The sequence below is a fragment of the Ambystoma mexicanum genome, chromosome 6p (assembly GCF_040938575.1).
Source record: "Ambystoma mexicanum isolate Mex_15411 chromosome 6p, UKY_AmexF1_1, whole genome shotgun sequence".
Taxonomy (NCBI): Eukaryota; Metazoa; Chordata; class Amphibia; order Caudata; family Ambystomatidae; genus Ambystoma; species Ambystoma mexicanum.
This window is the reverse complement of record NC_090935.1, coordinates 1448850855-1448877881: the sequence shown is the minus strand read 5'-3', so window position 1 is coordinate 1448877881 and position 27027 is coordinate 1448850855. Positions and strand designations below refer to the sequence as shown.

The 27027-nt window shown below is 48.8% G+C and overlaps 1 protein-coding gene across 3 annotated transcripts in view; it reads left to right on the top strand.

The window, feature by feature from the left end:
- Window positions 1-27027, top strand: part of LOC138510505 (zinc finger protein 776-like) — a 427294-nt gene that overhangs the window by 195389 nt on the left and 204878 nt on the right. For all 3 annotated transcript variants that reach the window (XM_069626207.1, XM_069626206.1, XM_069626205.1), the window contains exon 6: window positions 18754-18864. In XM_069626207.1, coding sequence (XP_069482308.1) covers window positions 18754-18864 — 111 coding nt within the window. The remainder of the gene's footprint in view (window positions 1-18753; window positions 18865-27027) is intronic.

The following is a 27027-nucleotide window of genomic DNA, read 5'->3' as shown; positions in this document are numbered from 1 at the left end:
GCTCACTCCCTTTCCGCTTGCTCTCGTCTATTCCCCCCCTCCCTCCTATTCCATGGTGCTCTCTATCTCGCCTATCTTCTCTAACTGCTTCTCCATTGACTATCCTGCTCTCCTCACTAAATCTGTCAGGAAAAAGTTTAAAAAGGACATCCTGGTCTCCAACCCAGGCCTCCCTATCGCTGACACCTACACCAATGCCTCCTCCAAGGAAACTCTCACCGACATCCTCTTTTTCGTGCCTTCGCCTGACCTATGGACCCTTCATATGGTCTCTGTGCTCTCTCCTTTCTCCTCTTCTCCCATTAATGGTGGCACCCGCTGGGATGTCCTCTTGGCCTCCTTCCACTCTTCTAAGGCCATTATTAATGTCTACGCTAATGGGACCGTCTTGGTCCAAGGCCCTCAGCCCAACCTTCACCTCTTTGATAGACGCTTCCTGCGCCTCATCAACTTCCTTTCCTCTCCTGCTGTCCCCCCTCCTCTGTCATCGGCTACCTTGCCCCCTCTTGTGCTCCTTCTTCACCTCCCAGGGCGTACCTCTGATCTGTACCCCTCCCCGGAAATCCTTCAAGGCTGGCAATCTTCTCCACATTGCCACTCTTAACTCTCGCTCTGCCGTCAAACATTCCTCTGACATCTCTCGCCTTCTTGAGGAACTGGACCTTGATGTCCTCGGTCTCACCGAGACATGGTTCACAGCCAGCTCTGTCACCAGCTTTGACACACTCCTACCTGACGGCTACAAGATCCTCTCCGTGCCCAGGCCCAACCGTGCTGGGGGGGGTCTGGCCCTTATCTTCCCTGAGTGGATTCCTGCCACTGTCACTCCTATGCAGACCTACTCCTCTTTTGAATGCCTTGTCTGCCGACTCTCTCTCTCTCTCCTAGCCAGTTCCTTACCGTGGCTACTATCTATCGACCACCTGGTCAACTTTCCTCCTTCCTCTCTGAGTGGGCGGACCTCTCCTCCTCACTCCTGTCCTCAACCACTCAACTCCTCTTACTTGGAGGCTTCAACATCCACCTGGATGCCTCCGGTCCCCCCTCTGTACTCTTTCGCGACCTCTGCGACGCGCTCTCACTCTCTATTCTCCCGTCTGGCCTAATTCTGCAGGGCACACTCTTGATGCTCTGATCTCTTTTGACCTTCCCCTCTCTGTCCCTCTCTCCACTCCTCTCTCCTGGAGTGATCACTTTCTCCTATCCTCCCTCCTCACCTTCCCTACCCCACAGGCAAAGCCACCCTCATCACTGCCACCCTCCTTCTCGGTCATCCGACCAATGAAGCGCGTGTCAGTTGAGGCTTTCGCTGCCACCTTCTCCCCCCTCCCCCCCTTCGTCTGACTCCCACCCTGACACAGCCCTCTCCACGCTTCACTCTGCTATATCTGATACTCTTGATACCCTTGCCCCTGTCATGAGAATCCGCCTGAAGCCCAAAGCCAAATGTAACTCCTGGTATGACTCGGATCTCGTCACCCTTAAACGCAAGTGCAGGGTGGCACAGAGGAAATGGTGTGCTTCATGTGCATCCTCTGACAAACTGGCCTGCCGCCTACTCCAAAGGCAATACCGGCTCTCCGTTCTCACCAAGAAGAGAGCCCTTATCCAAGCCCGCATCTCTGCGGCATCTAATAATTCGGCCGAACTCTTTAAAATCTGCAAGGAGCTGGCCAACCCTGCTGCAGTCTCTACCGCTCCTGTCCCCTCCCAGGCCCTCTGCACAGCACTGGTCTCTCACTTCATTTCAAAAACTCAGGATATCCTGTCCTCACTCTCCTCATATCACCTCCCCCCTCTATTCCCTGCTCTTCCTCTAGCCCTTCTGCAGCCACCCCTCCTCCCTCCTTCTCTGCCTTTCCCCTTTTTTCTGCTGACAAGGTTTCGAGACAAGTCCGATCTATGAAAGTCTCATCAAAACAGGTCCACCCATGCTCCTCCAAAACCATCAAGGACCACATCGACTCCTTGGCTCCTGCCCTGGCTGACTTCTGCAATCACTCCTTCGCCTCTGGAGTCTTCCCATCCCCCCTCAAGCACTCCCTTGTGCACCCCCTTCTTAAGAAACCCTCCTCCGACCCCTCCTGCCCGGATAACTATCGCCCAATCTCTATCACTCCCTTCCTGGGCAAGCTCCTGGAGAAACTGCCCATCTCCCAGCTTAATCTCCATGCTGAATCTGTTGGTAGTCTTCATGACCATCAGTCTGGCTTCAGAGCTGCCAGAAGCACGGAAACTGCTCTCCTGAACATCCGTGAGGATCTGCTCTCGAACCTTGACTCAAACACTCCTTGTGTTCTCATTTTGCTTGATCTCTCCTCTGCCTTTGATATTGTCAACCATACCATCCTGCTCAACCGTCTGCGTGATAACCTGGGTATCGCTGGTCAGGCTCTGGCGTGGCTGTCCTCTTTCCTCTCCAATCGACCCTCCCAGGTCCAACTGGGGTCCTTCCTCTCTGATATCTTTTTCTCTACCTGTGGTGTCCCCCAGGGATCTGACCTCTCTCCCTGGCTGTTCAACCAGTACTTGGCACTTCTTGCCCACCGCATCGCCGCTCTCTGCCCCAATTTTCAGTGCTATGCGGATGATACCCAGCTCATTTTCAGGCTACCCTCGGCCTCCTCTTCTCCTTCCCTCATCTCTGACTGTCTTTCTGCTATCCAGGAATGGTGTGCCGCCAATGACCTCTGCCTTAATGCCAGTAAGACTGAGATTCTACTCATCGGCACACCCACTCCCTCCTTCCCTGCAGCTCTCTGGCCGGCCTCTCTTGGCCCTCTTCCTGCTCCTACCTGCAAGGCTAAAAACCTTGGGGTCATCTTTGACTCCACACTCTTTCTCGCATCACATATCTAACGTCTCTAAGAAGTCACACTACCAGCTTCACCTCCTCAGAGGTATCCTTCCTTTCCTCTCCTTCCCCCAGAAGCTCACTGTCTCTAGAGCCCTGGTTCTCTCAAAGCTGGACTACTGTAACAGCCTCTATCTGAATCTGCCTGCCTCTACTCTCCGCCCTTTGCAACTCATCCAGAACTGGACTGCGAGACTTGTCCTTGGCCTCAAGCCCACGGACCGTATCTTTCCAGGACTGAAATTGCTACACTGGCTTCCAGTGGCTGCGTGGATTAAGTTCAAAACCCTCTGCATTGTCCACAAGGCCTTCTGGGGCCTCGGGCCAAAATACCTTCAACTCACTCTTCCTAAATATCTTCCTTCTCGAGCTCTTCGCTCATTCACCTCCAACTCCCTCAGGGTCAGCCGCTTCTCCAAGCAACGAGTTGAGGGTAGATCTCTTTCCGCTGCAGGGGCCTCCCTCTATAACAGCCTTCCTGCCTCCCTGAAACTTGAAGAGAACCATCTCCTGTTCCGGAAGCCCCTCAAAACCTTCCTCTTTGCCTCCGCTTTCTCTCCCCCATCCCTTGTTAATATTACTGAAACTGCACTGAATCTGCAACGGTGCCACTTGCCTACCCCGGTCCGTGGCCCTGCCACTCTCCCCTGCACTGCCTACCTGGCAACCCCTGCACTGTGGGACTGTCTCTGTATCCCTACAGCCCCTCCTTCCAGCAATTGTCTGCACTTATCTTGCACTTGCCACCAGCTGGCCCTTATTATTTATCTAAACCTGTACTACACTTCTCCTCTCCCTTTCCCCCTTGCACTTTTCCCTTCCCCCCCACCCTGCACTTGCGCGATCTGAATGACACCTGGCCTAGTAAGATCGCTTGTCTGGCTCCCCTTGTCCCCCCCCCTGCCTCGTCGCACCTTGAAACACTTGTGTATAGGCGCGTTATAAATGCCATATCATAGCCATATCAGATCTATCCGGGCATTCGGCTTCTGCCTCGGTAAAAAGGCTACACTATGCTGTAAATACAAAATAGTGAACGCACCTCACCCAGGTACAAAAAGAGAATGTGAAAAACATCTTTGCTGGATAGTCATATGAGCTTAACAAGGGCAGCATAGCAAAAGGAGTTACAGTTATGTGGAGATTTCTACTGAAGTCCCTCTGATGACCAAAAAAAAGTCTCAAGCGTAAAAAGCCTGCAAAATGTTTTGTGCACTAGCAGAGTTAGCAAAAGGACCCACACAAATCCAGGTATGCTGTAAAAGTACCCTAAACATATGAATAATAATTATACCTTAAATTCGTAGGCATACTAAAAGGTCAACCGTGCATACCCCTCTCAATCCATTCATCCTCGTGGTGTTGGAGGAATTAACCTCTGGGGCATCTTTAATTTTTCAACTATTAAACATGTGTTTCTGCATGACTAACAAAATAGGACTCCCGTTTGCTTGCCATCTAGATCTGCATTTTTTCCTTTTCAATAATTTATACCGAAAACTGTTTGGGAGCACGCGTAATACTGTGATGTTATTAGAGTTGCAAAAAATCACAGGTGATTAAATGGAAAATATAAAGCAACATACAAAGGTAGAAGAAAGACAAAATTAATATGTGACACTAAGCAACTGCAAATATTACACACATTGATTATAAGGTACACATTTAATATGAGAAATTTAAATCAATAATGATTGTCCTTTATTATACAAGTTCACTTTAATGTGAATATCACAGCATAATTCATAGCAGTCCCTTATGAAAATATTGCTTGCTCTAGTTGTCCACTTTCCAAAGAGGATTTTATGTTTGTATCACTACAAAAATAATAGTGGAAACGAATAGTAGGACATAAGCTCTGAAGTCTTCATTTCTCCCGGTCTCCATCCTTCGGGTGTTAGACAACTTTAGTTATTTTATTTCAAATTTAGGTTATCGAACTTGCTGTTGCTCTTTATAGGATTTATTGTATTGGGTGATTTAGTGTTTTCATTACATTGAACCCCAACATAGTTAAGACCGTGGAATGGAGAGAGTTTAGCTTTGGGTCTGAAAAGGAGGAGCCTGTAGTGGGTGAGTAATGTGATGATGCTCCCAGGAGGTGCATGGAAAGCAAGGCGAGGTAGAATAGGAGGTGGGGTAATGTTCATTAGGTATGCACTTGTGACGGAAAGTGATAGTGGGTTGGTGTGTTGTAGGACCGAGAGTGAGAGAGGGGACTAGAGGCATAATAACCCCTTAAATGTATATGGTGTCTGCCTGTGTTCCTATGGCTCAGGTCATTGGTTCAAGGCAGGCTTCAATCTAATACAGGACCAGTCAACACACTACACTTTGGTCTTGAGACTTGTGAGGAGAACTCAATACCATACTTTAGCTACGCAAAAATACTGCCAAGATAATTGTGAATATCATAGACTGCGATTTTACCAAAAGATTCAGGCGGACCCAAAGGGACCCAAAGGGACCCAGAGAAACCACAAGAGAAATGTCGGGACTTTTTTAAATTGATGTTTTATGTTTTTTTATCAACCTGTACACGTCATCTAAATCTCTTTGGTTGTATTAAGCCAGCAGAGAGACCAGGACTCAAGCTTAATGAGAACTGAAAGAACCTTTGCTTTGGATTCTTCGAGACTTCCGGAGAGAGACTGATTCTAGAGTTGATCCTAGGAGATGATAACACATTGGTTAATAACTATCCTGACACAGATTGTTAATCTGCTCTTGTTCTTGACCCTTAGGAAATTGATTTGTTTTTTTTCTCCTGTAAGATAATATAGAGGTGTTGGGGAAACTCGTCTGCGTCTGGGACATTTTTGATCCTTGTACACTTCGTAATAGCATACTAAAAGGTCAGATACTAAATAAAACGTACCCCTATGGATTTATTCACTGTTCCAAACCAGCTACAGTGTCTTGTTGTTTAAAGAATCTGCATCTGGGGAAGTCTTTAATTTCAACAAATAAAAACATGTGTGTCTACATAAAAGGAAAATATGACTACTGTTTGCATGCTTGGCATTCAGAGTTTCCTTTTTCCTTTTCTATGAAAATATAAATAAAATACTTTGATACTGCACAAGACAGACTTCACTTAATACTGTTTCCAGCAAATCGCTTATTATGAAATAAAACATGTAGAGAAATAGATGAACATAGAAAAGCTTCCAAAAATAAAATCTAATACTGAACCACTGCCAATAATGCATCAAAGGAATTAAAAGGTAACCAGACCCCCTATTCCCAAAGTGGCAGAGCCCCTTTTTAAATCTTTGGCACGCGTGGGCCATCAATTCAGATAGTAGTGGTAACCTCTAAGTAGAGCACAGGACACGTTGCCCTCACTAAAGCACACAACCAGGTTAATAACTGATCAGAGATGTAATCACTGCAGCGATTAGTATTTCAATTTTATCAGATGTGACGAAGTGCCATGCTTGAGGCTGAGGAATGGTACCTGCGGACTAGGGATCACCACTCGCTCTGGTGCAGACCTGGAGGAGGTTTATGACAGATCACTCAGTCTCCACAACCACATTCCCACCACTCACTGAGCTGACCGACATCAAACAATCCGCAAACTCCCTGACCTATAACAGGGCAACACAGAGAAGGGTAGCTGTGGGAGTTAGGAGTGTGAAGGTGTAGGTGAAAGGTTAGAGCATGGCAAAGTTGTGAGAAGATGAGTGAGAGATGTGAAAGAGAGTGAGAAAAGTTGAGGGGAGAGGAATAGCGGTGGAGAATGAAAGGAACAGTGAAAGCAGTGAGGAGAAGGATGGAGGTGGTAGTAGAGGGACATAGAAGAGGAAGTAGTGAAGGAGAGGAGTGAAGGAAGAAGGGGAAACGGAGGAGGGAGTAGAGAAGATGGTGAAGGGACGAAGAGGGAAGAGAGCAAAAGCAATGGCGAGGAGGAAGTAGGGAAAGTGGTTGAGGGACAAGGAAGAGAAAGGGTTGAGGGACAAGGAAGAGAAAGGGTAGGAGATGAGGGAAGACAGATTGGTGAAGTGGCAAGGAGGCAGATCGAAAGAATAGAGAACACTAAGGAAGAGATTAAGAAAAGGAAAGCAAGGGCTCTCCCTTGCTTTCCTTTTCTTACTCTCTTCCTTAGTGTCCAGAGTGTGGGTGTCAGTGTAGTCGCTCACCTGATGACTGCAGAGAGCCGGGTATGAAGTATTCGTAGGTATTCGCTCCCTGCACCATCTCGCCATTCTGGGTTCCTCCCTAACTCCTTGGAGCATCACCATCCTCATTGTCTTCACCTTCAGAGGGTGAGAGCAACCTGACCTCAGGGCTGGGTGATAGCAAACTGATCCCAAGGCGGGGTGAGAGCAAACATACCCCAATGTATTTTGCAGAGCAAGATCACCTCCCTAGCCTCAAAGGGGGAGAAGGGACGAATACCTTGGATTTATCACAACTAGCTTAGCATGGTGCTGTTAAGCCATGCCCATCAAAATCAAAGGATATTCTTTTAAGTGCAATGATCAAATATAACCAGCTAAATGTATCTTACTGTCTTATGTATGAATCTCATTGTGTAAAACCCTATAGGAACCCAGAGAAATCTGTGCTTGGAGGCCGTATTTCTTGGAACCGGGATACTCTGCCGATTTCCCGGTGTATTTCTCTACAGCTGTAAAAAATACAAGCAGACTCAGTTGCTCCTGCCGTGGTTGTCGTATTGGATTAATTGAGTGGGTTTCCTAATTCCCAAACCCTCCTCTAAATCATCTTCTTCCTTCTCCCCTTATGCTCTCAAACCACCTCACATCCTCCCTACCTCCAGCATCCATTTACTCTAAAAGTTTTTCCTCTCCAACTAACATTGCCTCTCCAAACACCTTGCTTCTTCCAACCGTTTCCAGAATTTTGCTAATAGCTTCTTCCCTACATTCCCACACTAACGGACTGAGGCTGTGAGACTTATAGTCCTGTAGACTCTCGCTCTGTGGACAGCTCCCATTGAGGGACTTTTTATTGGGATTAATTAATTGTAAAGAACTCGGCTGAGATTACTAAAGGGTAGGGAGGATGGGTCAGACTAAATAAAGTGCTTTCCGCCATCTTGGAATCCACAAACAGTCCTTATGGGGCAGGTCTCCTTCTGTCTGGCTTCAATATGTCCTTGCCCTGGACTGGGCATTTGTTCAAATGAGGGTATTATATTATGTATGTTCATGAGAGCAGCGATTGTGTACTAAATGCAGCTTCCCTGCTGGCATGTGACCCAAGTGTCTAGCTGAGCTGTGAATGCATCATTCTTTGTTCTGTCAATCTCTTAGCCCCTGCATTTGCAAACTGTTTTTCATACTGGCGTGAACACCGCGAGAGGTTCATACTCTGACCTTCAATTTGGTTGTTTACGCGACAAAGGCATTCTAATCCGATTACATATAACATGTGAGTTCACATAACTGCTGTGCGCATGTTTTGTAGAGTGATCATGGGGGTGCACTTGTGGTTGTTTGCGAAAGCCTAGGACGACAACTGCAAAAGGTTCCTGTGTGTGGGGCAGTCTCTGCAAACCTTGGGGGAGATTTCTATTTAATAATACATCATTATTTCCTGATAATCTTACACATCTTTCCCTCTTTTTTATTTCAGTGTCAAAATGTTGTCCTTGCACTTCCTTTTTAACACTTCCATAGCCATAACCAAACCACTTTATCTTCTGGCCTAAATGTATGTGCAACCTGGTGCTTCTGTTTTTGAGTTTGCTTTCCCTGCATTCCTCTATTTCCCAAACCCTACTTTTTCCTGGTGAGATTATTTTTTTAATAAGTCTATTTTATTGATATTTGAATATAGCAATCGGTCAAACAGAAACACTTGACAGTGCCAAAAGTCACATTATCAAGACTGAGGGACCACAATCTCGGCCTGACACCCCCACATCCTACCTTCCCTCCTTGAGGCGAAAGTCATGTGCTCCTCCAGTGGGCAACTCAGAGTTAGCAGTTAGTTCACCTCAAGAATTAACTATCGTATGTGAAGAACTGGTGGCAACAGTAAAGACAGACACAAGTGATCACAGTTCAAGGGAGTTTATTAAACTGTATGCAGGTTGGAAAAATGCCTATTCTAAACATAAATCTAAGATAGAAGCAAGCATCGACCATCAAATGAAAAAATTAAGGCAGTCCTAGTGGCGTTGTGTCAAATAAAAAGAGCCTGTACTAAGAAACCTATTGCCAAACCTTACAGCTAATACAAAAAGGGTGTGGGATAGTTTTCAAGAAAAGAAAGAAGTGTTCACAAATAATATGTCAGGATGTGGTAGCCTGGGTGTCCCTTCCCCACGTTTTAAGAGCAGAGGGGTGTAAGGTAGGATCTTGGAGCACACGCAATCTTGAGCTTCCCCAGCACGAGACAACAGTTCCACTTGCAGCTATCAGGACCGTCAATGGCCAAGTCTTGTTTCTCTTGAAAGTCTCTTGCCTTTGAGGACCTGTCATATTCAAATAACACAAAAGTTCCTTCAACAAAAATGAACATTTGTTTGGGTGATGGTCTCACCCCTGGATTCCCCTCTTCTGGGTTCAGACCCTTCTTTAATCTCAGCTTCCCTCCACTGGGTTCACTATGGCTCTCAAATAGGGTGGTAATGGTTCACTCCTGGGTCCCCCTCTTCCAGGCGCTAACCCACAACAGTTCTTATCGATATCCGAGCCTTCGGTGGTTGAGGGCCTGATAGTTCTACAAAAACAAACCACAAACAAAACGTTCCTTTCAGAATGCACTTTGAGGTGAGGGTTCCACCTCTGGGTCCCCCTCTTCTGGGCACCGAACCTTCTCTAATTTCAGCCTCCCTCGGCCGGGTTCACTATGGCTTTCTTTTCACTTTAGTGGGATTCGCTCCCCTAACAAATGAAAGTTCTTTTCAACAGGTACTGGGGATGGTGGTTCTTCACCCCCGGGGCCCCTCTTCTGTGAGCAGACCCCTTACAATTCTCGGCCTCCCTTCACCAGGTTCACTTTGGCTTTTCTTGTTCACAAATCTTAATGTCTTTTTAAACAGTTGTCGTGGACATCCCTCTGCCGGGTTCACCTCTGCAACGCCCCGTTTCTTGGGACTTCAGTTCAGACTTTGCACCCTCTTCGTTATCATCTCTCCGCCGGGTTCTTCCTTGCCAACTTCTCATTCACATTCGCTTTCAATGTCTGCAGGATTCACTTCCCTTGCTTTCTTATAGTTCTTAGGTCAAAGGCTTTCAACTGTACAGGGATTTTGCTAGACCTCTTGTATGACCACTTTGACCTGTCCTGGCAGCTTTCCTACAGCCTTCTGGCATCAGGAGTTTGCATTCACCCAGGATTGTCCAAAGTTTCTCGGGTCAGCACCCACGCAGTGCTGGTCCCCTCTGTAGCTGGTCTTTTCCTTATAATTCACAGTTCTTTGAACCTTTCTCAATCTGCCACTTTGCAGGTTTCATTACACACACTTCGGTTTCTTATCAGTTTCCCCTTCGACTCACCGGCTGTGATGAACCACTTGGCTTTCCTCGCCTCTGGAGTCAAGGCCAGTGCCATGGTAGCAGGAGTCACTTTGGCTCTGGCTTATTGGCATAGGTATGTCCCGTGTACCGTTGACATCTGCTGCAGGACTGTATAGCTATTGTCCTCGGGCTTATGTTTTCTTCCTTGAAGGGTTTGGGTCGGAAAGGGCAAGGTCACTTCTCTCCTTGTCACCCTCTGATATTCTCGCTGCCTTTCTCCTTCTCTTCAACTGCCGGGGTAGTTTGACTGTCTCGTCATGCGGTCTGCCTTGCTCATACTGTGCTCACTTGCTCCACCTTTTATCCCTATGGGGACGAGAAAGGGCCGTCGGGTGTGTGTGATTTGGGTAAATTGCCTGACTCTTGCGTAGGGACATGTCAAGTAAACAGTATTAGCACTAGCCCATTGTCGCTTACTGTGCAAGCGAGTGTTTGTGTTGGAAAAAAAGGGTGGTAGGGTTTTTGAGTATCCTACAGGGTAGGATAGAGAAAAGGTATTTTTGCACGGGTGAGATTCGTGGAGTTTATAAAACAAACGAGAATGACCAGAGTTCTTATCGTGGCCTGAATATGTGGAATCGTGGGAATGTTAGTGTGTTGTCAAAGCTGACTGGGAGTTCGGAAAATAATAATAAGAGGAATGTCTGGGAGTATTCGGATAGGAAACAGGGAAACCGGGATATATACTTTTTGGGTGCTACCGGGTTTGGGACCTTAGAGGATTGGTTATGTACGGGTGGGTTGATGGATCTGGGTAGGAGAGTTTTAATGAGCGGAAGCAAGGCAGATGTATTATAACCTATAAAGATCTTAGTGAGTTCCTCCTTCTCTCCTTCTTCCTCTCCGGTGCCAAACCGCGTCTCACCAGGGGTAGTTCCCTGAGCACAACTCTGGGCTCCCCTATCCAGGTGATCCTCTGTTGGTCGTCCGCTTCCAGGGTTGGGGTCTGAGAATGTCGGCCCTTCCCAGGCAACCTGAATAAGGGCTTCCCAAGGTCTGGTTGGGGGAATACCTCCAGTTTCTCATATGTCCCTGCGTCATATAACCTGATCAGAACTGCTCAAGTCAGAAACCACATGTCCAACCATTTCCCCAATATCTTGTCCAACTTGACTGGGCACCCCTATCCCTTGTGTACCTCCATCCTTTCAAACTCCTTACTGGTGTCCCCGCTCCTTGCAGGAATTGCAGCATTGTCCCTTTTAGCAACCATGGAAGCCACTGACACTAGGGATCTAATGTGGCCAGCGGTATCCCTTATATCCCATATACGAAGTAGAGCTTCTCATGACGAATATTTCTGTATGTCACAACAGGTCCAAATGATACAGGAATAAATTATGTGATGAAGTCCATGCCTGAGGCTAGAGGATTAGCCCAGGGAGATTGCGGGGGCCGGGAACCACCACCCACTTTGTGATGTAGGCCCGTCAGGTGGTCCCCCTTCCCAAATGATCCCAAGTCCATTTCTAGCCTCTTGAGCCACCTACCCTATTACCCATGATGACCCTTTGCAAGATGCAAGAAACTGCTCCCTTCAATATCCAAGATAAAATATTGACCTGAAATGATATTTTATTTATATCGCGCTCGTACACAAGTGTTTCAGAGCGCGACCAGGAAAAAAGGGAGGGGAACGAGGGAGAGAAAAAACAGAAAAAACAGCGATCTTACTAGGCCCAGTGACATTTAAGAAAGCGCAAGCGCAAGTGCATGGGAAAGGAAAATGGGGGAATAGTGCGAAGCAGAGGAGAGAAAAACAAATAAATATTAAATAGAATAAATAATAAATAAGGGCTTTAAACCATTGTAGTGCAGCCAGCAAGTGGCAGGTGAAAGTTAGTCAGAAAGGTATATCTGATAAGTGCAGATGAAACGTGGGAGGGGGACTGTATGGGTACAGATACAGAACCCTAGTGCAGATGGTGGCCTGGAGGAAGTGAAGGAGGGTGGCAGAGTGAGCAGATACCTGGGCCCGAAAGAACAGAGGGTGGCCAGGTGCACAATGCCATGAGAAGAAACAGATCAAGAGGGGAGAAGGAGGGCAAAGGCAGAGGCAGAGCGGAAGGTCTTGAGAAGTTTCCGGAACCGAAGATATTTTACCTCAAGTTTCAAGGTGGCCGGGAGGCTGTTCCAGAGGGAGTCACCAGCCGAAGACAGGGATCTACCCCCAGCTCGTTTTTTTGCAAAACGTCTAACCCTGAGGGAGTTAGAAGTAGAGGAGCAGGGGCTCGAGAGGGGAGGTATTTACGGAGGGATAGTTGAAGGTATATTGGACCCAGGCCCCAGAAAGCCTTGTGAACAATGCAGAGGGTTTTAAATGTAATCCTTGCATACACTGGGAGCCAATGAAGGGATTTCTAGGCTGGAGAGATACGATCCCAGGGCTTGAGGCCAAGGACAAGACTCGCAGTCCTGTTCTGGATTAGCTGTAGAGGGCGGAGAGTGGAGGCAGGTAGATTTAGGAAGAGGCTGTTACAGTAATCCAGTTTGCAAAGAACCAGAGCTTGGGAGACCGTGAGCTTTTGAGGGAAGGAGAGGAAAGGTAGAGTACCTCTAACAAGGTGAAGTAAAAAGTTAGATTTTTTTGGAGACATCAGAGATGTGTGCGGAGAAGGAAAGTGTAGTGTCAAAGATAACCCCAAGGTTCTTAGCCGCGCAAGTGGGGGTGGGAGGAGGGCCAAGGGAGGCCAGCATGAAACCGGAAGTCCACAGACCCTCTACCACGGGGTGTCTGAGGAGCCAGTAACAGTGAGCACGAAAAATGCTTTACTGAGAGACGCACATGCAGGGGTATTGCTTGCAAGCACCATTGCAGTTCCTGCCTACTTGTGCGCACAGGGACTCGCATTCATGTCAACAGCTTTCCTGTTTAAGAGAGAAGGGAGAACATGGTGCAGGCATCGGCGACCACCACCAGGGTTCATTATGCAGATTCAAAATGGTGACCACCAAGGAAATAGCCTTTATTAGCCAATTAAGTGAACATGTGAAGTCTGTAATTCCTTTGCCTCAACCCCAATCATAGTGCACATATACACGTTACTCGCACACAAAAATCATGAAACACTGGGAGTCCTGCAGTTCATTTCACATACAGAAAAAAAGAGGTTCTACCAGTGTGGGAGTCCGGAGTATGAAGTGTGAAGCAGAGGGTAGTCCATGGCAATGCTGCAGGGAGTAAAGGTACATAGAGGGGTTGAATTGAAACAGAGGTTAACAGAGGTGAAGGAAGCATGCATAAGGAGGTGGTTAGAGAGTAAATAGTGGGGGTGAATGAAGGAGAAAGGAACATGAACAAGGAGGTGGAGAAAAAGTTAGGAGCAGCGGTGGAGGAATGAGAGAGAAGACTGAGAGAAGGAGAGTGAATTAGAGAAGCAGTATAGAGCATGGATGAACATCACAGTGGTAAGGATGAGGTGCAAACAAAGAAGGGGGAAGAAATGGGGAGGAGCTTAAGAAGTGGGGCAGAAATAGGGGCCCTGGAGAGACTGCTGAGTTGGTAGAAGAGCAGAACCCTTACGATGTCCAGCCGGCATACCCAAGGGGATGAGCCTGAGAATACCAGTGGCAACACATTTCTAAGAGTCTGATACCCATTCACATGACCCAAAGCATTAGTGGTGGTAGTGCCAGGTATTAGAGAGCAAGGAGAAGTGCCAGGTGTTAGAGAGCAAACAGAGGAAGCATGACCTGCTGAAGAATCTAACAACTGAAAAGAAAGACTTCATCACAGACCAGGAAAGATGTGCAGGGCCATGTAAACCACAAAAAGACTTAGTGGCTCATTCTCCCATGGAAGGTAGAGTTCAAGGAAGCAGCAAGGACTGAGGATCACGGTTCGAAGAGAAGCCTGACTATTCTATTATTTTGTTTCTGGTGAACCAGGGCATGCCCTCAATTATTTTCTGTTGGTTATGATCACATAAGTAACTCCTGTATGTTGGCATTGATTTGTCAGTCGATCCCTTGATCGTGATGGTACCCACCTCAGCTTTATGTTTGTTTGTTTGTTTATTTATTTATAATGTGCACCAGACCCAGAGGTAACAGGGCGCAGCAGTTAAGAAGGTGCAAGACTTACATGGTTTCAAAATAGTTGACAATAGAACATAATAATTATACAGGTAGGATTACATACAAGACAGAGTATAGCTACAAGCATTTGGTTAAAATATAAGTCAAATATATACAGTAAAGGTTTCAGCTATAATGTACAGTGATAGTCAGTGTTAGCATAGTGTAGTCAATCCGACCGTTATGCCTAGCCTTCGGTTAGGTTGAGGTGGGCGATGTAGTTCTTTCTAAAATGAGGATAGGGTTGGTCTGCTCTCAGCTTGTGGGGAAGAGAGTTTCAAAGTTTAGCAACCTTTACAGGGAAGCTATTACCGCCAATCTAGGTAAGTCTAAATCTCTGGACCACAAGACAGTTCGTATTACTCGCTCTTGTTGGCCTGTTGGACGTTCTTCTCAACAGTTTGTCTGTTAAATAGCTTGGGGCAGCCTTATTTAAGTGTTATTTAAGGCTTTATGTGTCAGGGAAGCAATTTTTAACTGTATTTTGTTGAGTAGAGATCCACTTGTACTGATGTCCGGTCGAGGCCATGTGTACTCTTTTGTTGATGCCTAGTGCAGCTCTTAGAGCGTTGTTTTGCAGGATTTGTAACCTCTGGATAATGGCTTTGCTAGCGCCACTGTAAAGAGCATTACAAAAATCTAGCCTTGAGAGAATTAATGCTCTAGCCAGGATAATGCAGCTGTCGTTTGAGAGGAAAGGTTTCCCAGCTCTAATAAGCTTGTACGTGTAAGCTGTGGTAGAGACCAGAGATTTCACTTGTTTCTCGAGGGACATAGTAGAGTAAAGGTAAAAACCCAACGTTTTTACTTCCTTTGGATACTCCGATGATATTTCCATCAATGATAAAAGATGTGTATTCCTGATGATGTTAGAGGGGGTACCTAGAATTATCAATTCTGTTTTATCATCATTCAGGCATAGACCGTGGGTGGCCATCCATGCCTGAATGATGAGGCAAACCCTATTCACCAACACCAGGTCCTTGTCGTGATCCCCAGAAAGCGGGAGGAGAATCTGTGTATCATCTGCATACTTAGTGTAGGTGATACCTAGAAGGTCCAGATCGTCGAACAAAGGCTTGGTGAATATGTTGTAAAGAGTGGGTGAGACACAAGAGCCCTGCAGTACCCCACACAGGATCGGGGTGGGGTCAGCCACTGCCGATGGGGAGAACACTCTCATGGTTCTCTCACTCAGGAATGATTCTATCCATTTAATGGCCTCTTTGGAAAAATGGGCTGCTGAGTCTAGGTGCCTAAAGAGGACCTTATGATCCACCAAGTCAAATGCAGCTGAAAGATCAAGTAGTAAGAGCAATGCTGTCTTTCCTTTATCTCTCAATTCATCAATCTTGAGTTTTCAGATCAATTAAGGCAGTTTCTGTCCCATGTAGAGGGCGGAATCCAGATTGTCTAGCCCCTAAGAGTTTGTGAAGCTCAAGGTATTTTTGGATCTGAATATACACGACTTTGTCCAGTACTTTTAGTAGAAAAGGTACTTTCGTGATAGGGCGGTAGTTGGTGGCAATAAGTGGATCTAAGGTTTGCTTCTTTAGGAGTGGGAGGACCCAAGATTGTTTAAGGTTAGCCGGGATAGTGCCGGAGGAGAATGAGGCGTTAATCAGTTTAGAGATAAATGGAGAAAGGTCCCTATCAGCCTCTTTTATAATGTGTGCTGGGCACATAACTCCTTTGCAATTGGATGGCTTGAGGGGTAAAATGATTTTTTCTACCTCTAAGACAGATGTTTTGGTAAAGCTAAATCTATTGTTGTTCTGGGCATTAGTTAAATCGCTATGTGGGAGAGAGTTAACTGGTTGTGATAGGTTCGGGGAGTCTTTCTTTAGTTTTATTTTGTTTTGGAGAGTGTTTATTTTGCTGGTTAGTGCCTGTTGAATCTCTGAGCACCAGATCTTATTTTTGTTACATAGATCAGGCGTAGGGATTGGTGATTCTAATTCTTTTAATATGGTGAATAGTTCTTTCATGCTTGAATTGGATTTGACAGTGCGTTCATTGTAGGAATTTTGTTTGGCTAGGCAGACTTCCTTTTTATAATGTGCTGCCGTAGTGGTTAATTTACTTTTGTTGTCACTAGAGGGGGAGAGTCTCCAGGCAGTTTCACACTTTCTTTTTAGTAGGCGTAGGTCTTTTAATTGTGGAGTGAACCACTTATTGAGGTGGGCTTTAGCTTTACTTGATCTTAGTTTGAGAGGGGCAATTTTATCCAGTGTTCAGAGCATGATTTTGTTGTATTCGTGCACCAAGGTGCTCGGGTCAAGGTTATCAGACAGAGAATTTAGGGTGGGAAGGATAGCAGGGATCACATTGTCCACTGTGATATACTTTTTAGTTCTAGTTAGACAAGGTGGCGCTTTTGGTGCTGCCATGTGTTGAGGTCTGGGAGTTGATAATGTGAAGGACACAAGAGCGTGGTCAGTCCATGATAATGGTGTAATAGAGGAGATAGTGCCTGTACAATTGTAGTCGGCTACCCAATCTAAGGTTCTACCCATGATGTGGGTTGGTTTATTTACCTTTTGCGACAAGCCGAGTGCCTTAAGGGAGTTGGCATGCTTGTCTGCTGGATCATTACATCCTAAATTGAAATCACCTAGCAACAGTAGCTGGGAGTTGGGTTTGAGGTTGTTGGCGATACTATGCAGGTCCTCCTCAAATGTCCCGAGGGGGCCCGGAGGTCTGTAAATTAGATGCATAGTCAATGATTGGGAGTTGTTTAGCGGTAGTTTGGCAGAGAGGATTTCACATGATTTTGAGGGTTTGGTGAGGGAGTAGTCTCAATAATAGACTCTCTCTAGACATGATGGCTATTCCGCCACCTCGAGTTCCATCTCTATCTTGTCTCGCGATAGTGTAACCATCTGGGATAGCTAACATGAGTGAGGGTCCTGCAGCATTATGTAGCCAGGATTCTGTTATGGCGAGGAAATCCACACTACCTTCTGTAATTAGCTCAGCTATATCTATGGCATGGGCCACGAGTGATCTTGCATTTAGAAGGGCTCCTTTGAGAGGGTAGTCCTCTGTTTTGGCATAGATCTGGCGGGGAATGGGGGTGTTAGGACCCATAGGCTTAGTATCTGAAGTATCTGAAAACATGGTCTGAATCGCAGTAATTGGATGGAGGGATAGGCCGGTTGGTACTGTTGACGTTCATACTGATGTGACAATTTGTTTTCTTATTTGTTGGTGGTAGGGATCTGGTAAGTGGTTCATGCAGTTTAGAGAGTCTAGTCTAGCTCGCAATTTAAGATTTCTGTTGAACGTAGTGCATGGGAGAGTAGGATGATCTCCTGAACTCGAACCATGGAAATCTTTAAGAAGGGCATTTAAAGCCATGTTTTGTATGCTGTGCAATTTGCAATGTACTTAATATAAGATGCACAATAAAATACAAATACAGTATAATATATGTTTAGAGTAAGTGATTGGTAGTTAGTTAAGCTGGGTTGCATGGGCATGACACGTTATAATATGTGCATTCATGCAGGGTGGATGCACACAGGCGAACTATACGTAGTGATTGGATGAGGGAGCTAGTATCAAGGTCAGTATATATAATTCCGCAATACAGTTTATTAGGTGAGGCGCTGAGTCCCTAGAGGAATGCCGGAAGGCAGGGCAGTGTCATAATAGAGTCAAGAGCCGGTTGTTTGAAGGGGGCACGGAGCGTTTACACACGCTATGGCAGTTGGCGGTAATAGTAGGTGGCTGTTGGCACAAATACAAGCGATTAGCGACAGTGAGCAGAGCGGATAGCAGGTAATAAGTGGCAGCGCTGAGGTGTGCTGGGGTTGGGTTCCTGAAGTTTGCGGCGAGGATAGTTCTTGCAGAGCTTGCTGATGCGACGATAATAGGTTGGCAGTATTGATAGCACAAAGTGTACCATGTTGGAGTGATTCAAAGACCTCACATCTACCCATGCAGTGAAGCATATAGCTAGAATGTTAAACCTGCATGAGGTACTTCAACTGAATCAGCCAAAGGTTAGAACTTATGGTCGATACATTGGGTCCAGGAAATGCAACAGACCCGTCTTCCTTGTTCAGCAATCCCAGGTCTTTCTCCAATTGCGCTTTCAGCCCAACTAGACCGATCCCACGGTGCACAGTCACTGCCCTATATAAGGTTGAAATGTATTTACTGTTATCAAAACATGCTATGTTATCAAAACATGTCCATCCCTACATGGGTCCAAGCTAAGCCATCTCATGTATTCATTTTCTTTTCTAAAATCTGATAACACACTTTGTCGACAATTACTTTATGAAATATATAAAATTGTATTTTTTGTGAAACCAGGATTTCAACTTCGCAATGCAGACATTTGTTGGAGTAAGGAGGAAGAGTCAAATGCATTTTTGATCTCTCATTCTGGTGCACAAGCAGAACACCTGTCCAAACCCCAAAGAGGTAAGCTTCAAAGGCCTCAGAGTTCTTCAATGAACAAATCTGTTAGTAAGTGGCTGTTTTTTTATGGGTCACATTGTTAATTAAATGAACTCCTTCATCTTCATTGTTATGTTACATGACCTGTTGTGGTGCCCATTTGTCCAAGGTATGGCTTTTGAGCTCTGGCCGTTGTCTACAATGGGTGCTTTTCATGCAGATCGGTCTACTGGAGGGTGCTGACTGTCTACTCTTTTTTTTTTTTTAAACTTTAGTTTTTATTTGCATTTTTATATAACAAACAACAAAAAGAACTGATCAACCCCTTTTTCCCCCCCTCCCTTTGCAACCCCACCCCGAGCCCCTCCCACCCCCCTCTTCGCATGTCCATTCCAGTGACTTCTTCGTGGGAGACTCCTTGCTTTGGCTCCACCTCCTGAGCCTCGAAAGCGATGCGATTCGTGACCGTGTCTTCTGCTGACTTATTGCCGCCTTACCCCAGGTTGTGGGGGCCCAGCTCATGGTGTCCTGTCTTACGGGGCTAGACCCGTTCCCTTAATGATGGGCATCTTCTCTTAAGTTCAATGAACGTCCCATCCCCAGGATTGCTGCACCCCGTACCAGTCTGTGAGGAATGAGCTAGTGTCATTGTTTACCATGGCGGTTATTTTGTCCATTAGAAACATGTTTTTTACTTTTTTCAGCCAGTCTTCTTTGGATGGGGCTTCCAGACTCTTCCATTCCTGGGCCAGGGCAACTCTGCCCGCTCTCAGCATGGTTTCCCACATCCTTGGATATCGGTGGAGCTCCGTTTCCTCCGGGGGGAGGCCCAGCAGCATCGTTAAGGGATCTAGCGGCAAGCGGTCCTCTGTTACTTCCGCTATCCAGTCCCTCACCGACTCCCAGTAGGACTGTACTTTCGGGCAGGACCACCACATGTGGCCTCTAGATCCCATCTGCCCACAACCTCTCGGGCACCTCAGTGACACCACTGAGAACATTTTAGACAGTTTTACAGGGTCCCTATGCCACCCCTGTAATATCTTGAAGTTATGCTCCATGTCCGAGGTGAATAGGTTCCCGTGAAATGCTATCTTGAATATTTTGGCCCAGGCATCCTCAGAGATTTCCTCGCCTGCCAGGTCGTTCCAGAACAAGCGGAAGCTCCTTCTTCCTTGTAAGTTGTAGGTATTTAATAACTTATACATACAAGACACCGCCCCCTTCCTGGAAGTTGCTGAGTCAAGGAGCTTCTCAAAGGGAGTCAACTGCCTCCTCAGTTTTGGGCCCCATGATTGGTCACAGAGGATGCCCTTCAGGCGGAGGTATTCGAAGATGGAAAGTGATCCCTGCCGGAGGGCATCCTTCAGGTCCTCATAAGACAGGAATTCGCCCTCTCTTAACATCTGCCCAGCCCACTCCAGTCCCTTATCTGACCAGATCTGAGAGTGCCTGAACCCCTGCCCTCCCAGGTTGATAGGGTGGCCCCAGAGAGAGGACATCGGGGACGGCCATGTGGTGAGGTGAGCGGTGCAGGGGTCCTCTTTCCAGATGTCCCAGAGACTCCCAGGGTCGGATGGGATCTTAGGTGTTTCGGGATCTTCCTGCGTGGTGCCCATAGGAGGTCTCGGACCTTTAGCGGGTGGGCATCCATATCCTCTAGATAAGACCAGTACGTTCCCAGCCTCTCTTCCATGTGCTCCAGGAGGACACGCAGTTGGGCCGCGCAGAAGTAAAGGTGGAAGTCCGGTAGCCCAAATCCCCCTCCTCCCTTGGCAGAGTCAACGTGGCCCTTCCGGTTCTCAGGGTTTTCCCCTGCCATACAAAGTCTCGTACCCCGTTCTGTAGATCTCTGAAGCTCTGTGCTGGGACTTTGGTCGGGAATGCAGTGAAGAGGTACAGGAGCCGTGGGAGTATGTTCATTTTAACTGCAGTCATTCGGCTGTACCAAGAGAGGATCGTCTTCCTCCATCTCCCCAAGTCTGAAGTGATCACCGCAATCATGGGGTCGTAATTAGCTGCTCCCAAGTTCGTTAGGTCCCTGGTGAGAAGTACCCCCAGATACCTTATGGCGACCTTCCCTACCTTAATCCCGTGAAACCTGTCCAAAGGGTCTAGCACTGGGTCTATTGTTCTCATTGGTAGCATGACAGATTTCCCGGTGTTTATTTTTAGGCCAGAAAAGCGTCCAAATGCCGAAACCAGGGCCAGGAAGGGGGGGAGCGAGGAGCCCGGGTCCACCAGGTAGGCCAGGACATCGTCCGCGAACAGGGAGAGCTTAAATTCAACTTCACCCCTTTTAATACCCTTGATATCGGGGTGGGCTCTGACCGCTATTGCCAATGCCTTCATCGTGAGGACATATATTAGGGGAGAGAGTGGGCATCCCTGCCTCGTCCCGCGGGAGAGGGGGAATGATTCGGACAATGTCCCATTCACCTGTACCCTTGCCATTGGGGCTCTATAGAGGGCAGCTATCCAAAGCATGATATGAGTTCCAAAGCCCATCCTGCGGAGGAGGAGTTCCATGTAGCGCTACTCCACCCTGTCAAAGGCCTTCTCCGAGTCCAAGGAGAGGACACATGTGTCCAATTCCGATGACTGAGCGAAGTGGAGCAGGTCTATTGTTTTGCGGATGTTATCTGACCCCTGCCTTCCTCTGATAAAGCCTACCTGGTCCCCGTGGACTAACTTCGGCATTATACCTTCCAGCCGCCTCCCCACCACCTTGGCCAAGATCTTCACGTCAATGTTTAATAGTGATATGGGGCGATAGGAAGAACAGTCCGCTGGATCCCTTCCCTCTTTGGGCAAGACCGCTATCACGGCTCCCATCATGGATTCGGGGAGGATGTCCCCCTCTAGCACCGCGTTGAAGACCCTCGTTAGATATGGGGCCAGAGAAGAGCGAAATCTCTTATAAAAGAGAACGGAGAAGCCGTCCTCCCCCGGGGTAGTTCCCACCTTCATCCCGCTAATCACCTTATCCACCTCCTCCTCGGTTATCGGGCTCTCCAACCCCTCTGTCATCTCCCTGGAGAGGGATGGAATCTGTATGGAGTTCAGTTTTCTATCTGGGTGTCGTCCCCATCGTATTCGGAAGAGTAGAGGGTTCTGTAGTATTGTCGGAAAGCCTCTCCTATATGGAGAGAGTCGCAGCCAAGGCGTCCCCGGGCGTCCCTCACCTCCTTCACCCTCCTGCTTCTCTGGACCTCCCTCAACTTCCAGGCTAGGATCCTATCCGCCTTGTTCCCTTTCTCATAATATTTTTATTTGACCATTTGAAGGCTCCTCTCTGTTTTGTGTAGGAGGAGATCTTTTAGCTGGAGCCTATATTCCTCCAGTGCGGCCACCCGGTCACGCTCTAGGGGTTGTGTCAGGGATCCACCCGGTTGGAGACGGGCTATTTTTTCTCGCAGGGCTTTCTCCTGGGCCTCTCTCTCCCTCTTCTTCAGAGCGCCTATTTTTATCAGGACCCCTCGTAGGGTTGCCTTGAAGGCGTCCCAGAGCTTATACGTGGCCACCTCCCCGTTATCATTAAGCTCAAAGAACTCTGTTATGGAGTCCAAGACCTCCTGAGCAATTACCTCATCTTTTAACAGGGCATCGTTACATTTCCATAGCCCTCTGCTTTCCCTATTCCAGCCCATTGCGATGGTAACTCATGTCGTGATCAAACCAGGGGACTGGGTCTATCCTGTACCCTGCTACGTACGGACGAAGAATTTCGTCTGTTAAAATGTAGTCTATCCTGGAAAAAGAGTTATGTGTGGCTGAGTAATAGGTAAAGGAGGGGATCCCTGTTCTGGGGGTCGGGATTGTATCCATCAGGCCCAGGTCCTCATTCACTCTCCGAAAGCTCTGAGCCATGGCCTCTTCTGTGGGCCTGGTGTTGAGGGGGCCCATCCGCTTTCTATCTATGGAGGGGTCCAGGACCATGTTGAAGTCACCCCCCACCACCAGCGGACCTTGTGTGAATAGCCTGAGCTTGTCCCTGGTTTCCTCCCAGAATTGGGCCTGGCTCTCATTCGGGCCATATACCACCGCCAGGGTAAGGGGGGGCCCCTGTAGGGAGCCTCGTATCAGCAGGTAACTGCCTTCGGGATCTTTCAAGATCACCTCCTTTTCGAACCCTACGTTCCTTCCTATCAAAATGGCCACCCCCCTTTTCTTAGTCCTGTGGGATGCATGGAAGACCTCCTCGATTCCTCCCCCCGCAGCCAGGGCTCCTTCCCCCTTGCCCAGTGTGTTTCTTGCACAAATAATAGGTCTAGTTTCGCCCGCTTGAACTCTCTACAAATCAGAGATCTTTTCGTGGGGGTGTTCAGCCCCCGCGCATTCAGGGTACCCACTCCCAGGGCCGGGCGGCCGTCAGCCATAATCAGTGTTTCCTGCCCTAGTGGTCAGCAACTTCGCATCGATTCTCCCTTCTCGCTCCCCTTGGTTCACCGGTTGGACGCTATTGAGATGTTCCCCCAACTGCCCCTCAAACCCTATCCCAAACAAACGAACCCAAACTAGATCGTAAACCCCCACCTCCTGCCCCGGCGTCCAGCCAGATAGTTCCGCCATTTCTGGCATTTTGGCCAGACCACCAGCCTGCCCCTCTCGGCCAGGCAATCATTGCAAAGCCCCCTTCTTATGAGCCCCCCCCTCCCAAATTCGTCCCCGTAATTGCCCCCATTTTACTTGCTGTTCAGTGGGATTCTGGCATCAATCTTGCCTTTCGGTGATCCCCGGATTGCCGCCCTGTAGGTGATTAGCTAACTTCGGTCGTCCCTAAAGACCACACTCTCGCACCGGTGCTGGCTGGGACCCTTTGGTGATCATCCCTCAGAGTCATTCCGCTCTGCCTCTTTCGCTGGTGAGGGTGTGCTCATTTTCCTAAATTTCCGTGCCCCAGATTTCTTCCTTCTTTCGCCCAACGGGCCCGGGCCACTTGCTCCGCCCGTAGCCGGCCCTGATGGACCCCTTCGGGGGGGTGGATCCACCACATAGTCCTGGATGGCTCCCTTGATGTCTTCCTCCATGATCAACGTCGTCCGTTGGCCCTGGTATTCGAAGGTTAGGGAGAAGGGGAAGCCCCATCTATATCGTACTCCCTTTTCTTTCAGCAGCTGTGTGAGGGGGCGACACATCCTGCGTTTGGATAATGTGTATGCGGAGAGGTCTTGAAAGATGGAGACCTGTGAGTTGTTGTACGTAATCTCTTGGGCCCTCCTGGCTGCTTCCAGAACCCGTGTCTTCTACAGATAGTAGTGGAACCGGACCAGAATCGATCGGGGACCCCCTGCTCGTCCACCAGCTCTGTGTACCCGATCAAACGTGAGTTCAGCGGTCATCTCATCTTCGAAGAGGAGGGCGATTATGTTCCGCACCATTCGGGTGAGCTCTCTCTCCGTTTCCCCCTCCGCCTCCGGGACCCCAAAAAACCTGAGGTTGTTTCTCCGTTCCCTGTTCTCAAAATCGTCCATTTGTCTCGACCTCTCTTCCTCCTTCTCAAGAGCGGATAACCTCATATTTGTCTCTATCTCTAGGGTTGCTGAGGAGGATTGATTGGATTTGACTTGTAGGAGTCTGTCCTCAACTTTGTCCACCCGTTGGTCCATCTTTTCAAACTTTTGGGCAATATCGGAGCGCATGTCTCTAATTTCTTGAAAAATGGACGCAAAGCCCCTTTCCATTGCCTCCGTTGAGGGCGCAGCGGCCTCTGAGTGGGCCATCCCTCTAGCTTGGACCGGATCTTTTTCGTAGGGGCCTGGGTCTCGGTAGCAATATTTCTGCAGGTTCCTCTGCCAGTCCATTTGGTCCCCCCCTGGGCTCTCCGTTGGGTATGCTTTGATTGAGGGGGGCTCCTGGTTTACTTTGTGGGTCACTTCACGGATCCATCTGTGCCCCACTGGTGGAAGGGCGGGCACACGCCCCGCCAGCCTCGGGCGGGGGCCTCACACCCGGTGTCCTCAGGGCCTTCCGCTCCCTTTATGACCTCCTTGAGGGGGGGAGGAGTGCTTGGTTGCCGCGTTGGTCACCGCGTGGTGATGGGCCGCGGACCCGACCAGCGTGATGAATGTGCCCACAGCCCTCTCCGGTGGTGGGGTCCGGGTCCGGGGAGGCGGGGGGGCTGGGTCGCCTCTCTCTCCTTTTGTGGGTCTTCGCTGTGTCTGGGGGAGCGCCTCTGGGTGGGCACACGCCCCGCCAGCCCCCGGCGGGGGCCTCACACCCAATGTCCTCTGGGCCTTCCACGCCCTATATGTCTTCCTTGACGCGGGAGGTCTTCGCGTGGTGGCGGGCCACGGACACGACCTGCGCGTGTTGGTTGAGGGCGCACCCCCCCGCTACCTGAGGCCCACTATGGGGGGGGCGGAATAGCCCCCGCCCGCCTCGCAGGAACCCCGCTATCCCCCCAAGGGGGGCCACCAAGTCCGCTCCGGAGCGCCGCTCTCGCCTCTCCAGAGGCCTGTCCGGGCAGGCGCCCCCACCTCCGGGTCGGGCACGCCTCCCACGCGGCCCGCGCCTACCTCGCCTGGGAGGTCCAGGAATCCCCCAGGTCTCTGCTTCGTGTGTCCACGCCGTGGGGGACGGGCGCCCGTCGCGGCGCGGGAGGACGGACCCTCCCTTCCCAGCCTCCTATGCCGGCGAGCCGCGGCCTCGTCTTCCGGCTGCGCGGCCGCTCGGGCCCTCTGCGGTGCTCCCGCTGCTGGGTCTGCAGCCCCGGATCTCCGCTCTCCGGGGGTCCTCCGACCCCGCTGTTTCGCTCCGTGGGGGCACCAGGGGTTCTCCCTGCCCTTCGGTCCACACTCTCGCCTCGGCCGTTGGCAGAGCACAGGAATCAGGCAGCCATTGCCTGTGCGCCCCCTGGTGGCCTCGACTGTCTACTCTTGTGTCTTTAGTAGACAGCATTGCTTCCATCGTATGTAGATGTGTCCGTTCATTTAAATATTGTGTGTTGTGTACTGTGAGAAACCTTAGGGCATCCTCACTCTTACTCCCCCTGGATCCTCCTCTCAGGAGGCCAGGGTAAGGCAATCGCTTTCGGATCCTGGGGGTGGAGAAGCGAGGGAGGATCACCTGGGTGAAGGATCTTTGGGATGGAGAGTGGAGCACACACAGGCGAGACATGGTATCCCCGTTCCCTATTGAAGGCCAGCCTAACCCTCCCCCAGGCTTTATGGGCTATTGTCAACCATCTCCCCTCATTTTCCCACCCTTTACCTCTGACAGTTCTGGGACTAGGAAGAGGCGACTAAGAGGGATGAACTCTAGTGGGTTATTTCACCACTCTGGTACTGAGACGAGGAAGAGGCATGTTAAGTATTGTAGGGATCAGGCATATCTCCCTAACTATGGTTGGGCACTTAGACCAAATGACCCACACTTCAGTATAAGAAGGCAAGTAGTTCAGAGAGGAGAGAGACAGGAGAAACCTGCTGGAGGGAAGCGGGAGCTTTGGCGCGTGGCAGGAAGGAGATCGGCCTGGAGGTTGGAGCGCTTGGCGAGGTAGAGCGGAGAGAGGGAGCAGGCGGCAAGACGACAGGCAAGAGCAGACTGGGATGTGAGAGGACCAGAAGCAAAGCATCCACTTCGGAGGGTCACTTGGCCAGAGATCACTGCTCCGCCCACAGAGAGGAAGCCGACAAATGCACGTGGAACCGTGTAACAAGTGGGAGAGGCAGCTGGATCTCCCCAGTGAATGAGCTGCTGACGCTGCATTAAGCAGACGTCGTGGAACATTGCAAAGACCAGTGAGCCTGCCAGACGCCAGTGGTGAATCCGTGGTCAAGAAGGGCAGAGCGCAATCATAAGAATCTGATATATGCAACCGTTTGACTACCGAATGAATGGAAAACACTATTGAATACCAAATTGAATGAAAACTTGAAGCAAAGTCTAATTAAGCATATTGAATACCGAAGTGAAGAAGAACTTGTGGCAATGCTCAATCACACAGATTAAATATTGAGTTGAGTGAAACTATGTGGGAACCTAGACTCAGCAGCCCATTTTTTCCAAAGAGGCCATTAAATGGATAGAATCATTCCTGATTGAGAGAACCATGAGAGTGTTCTCCCCATCGGCATTGACTGACCCCACCCCGATCTGTCTTTGCCTGTCCAGGCCGAGGAGGTTCTGGAGGGTCTCCTACCCCTCCTCAAACTATGGCTTGGCCACCAGACTAATTACTGCTTC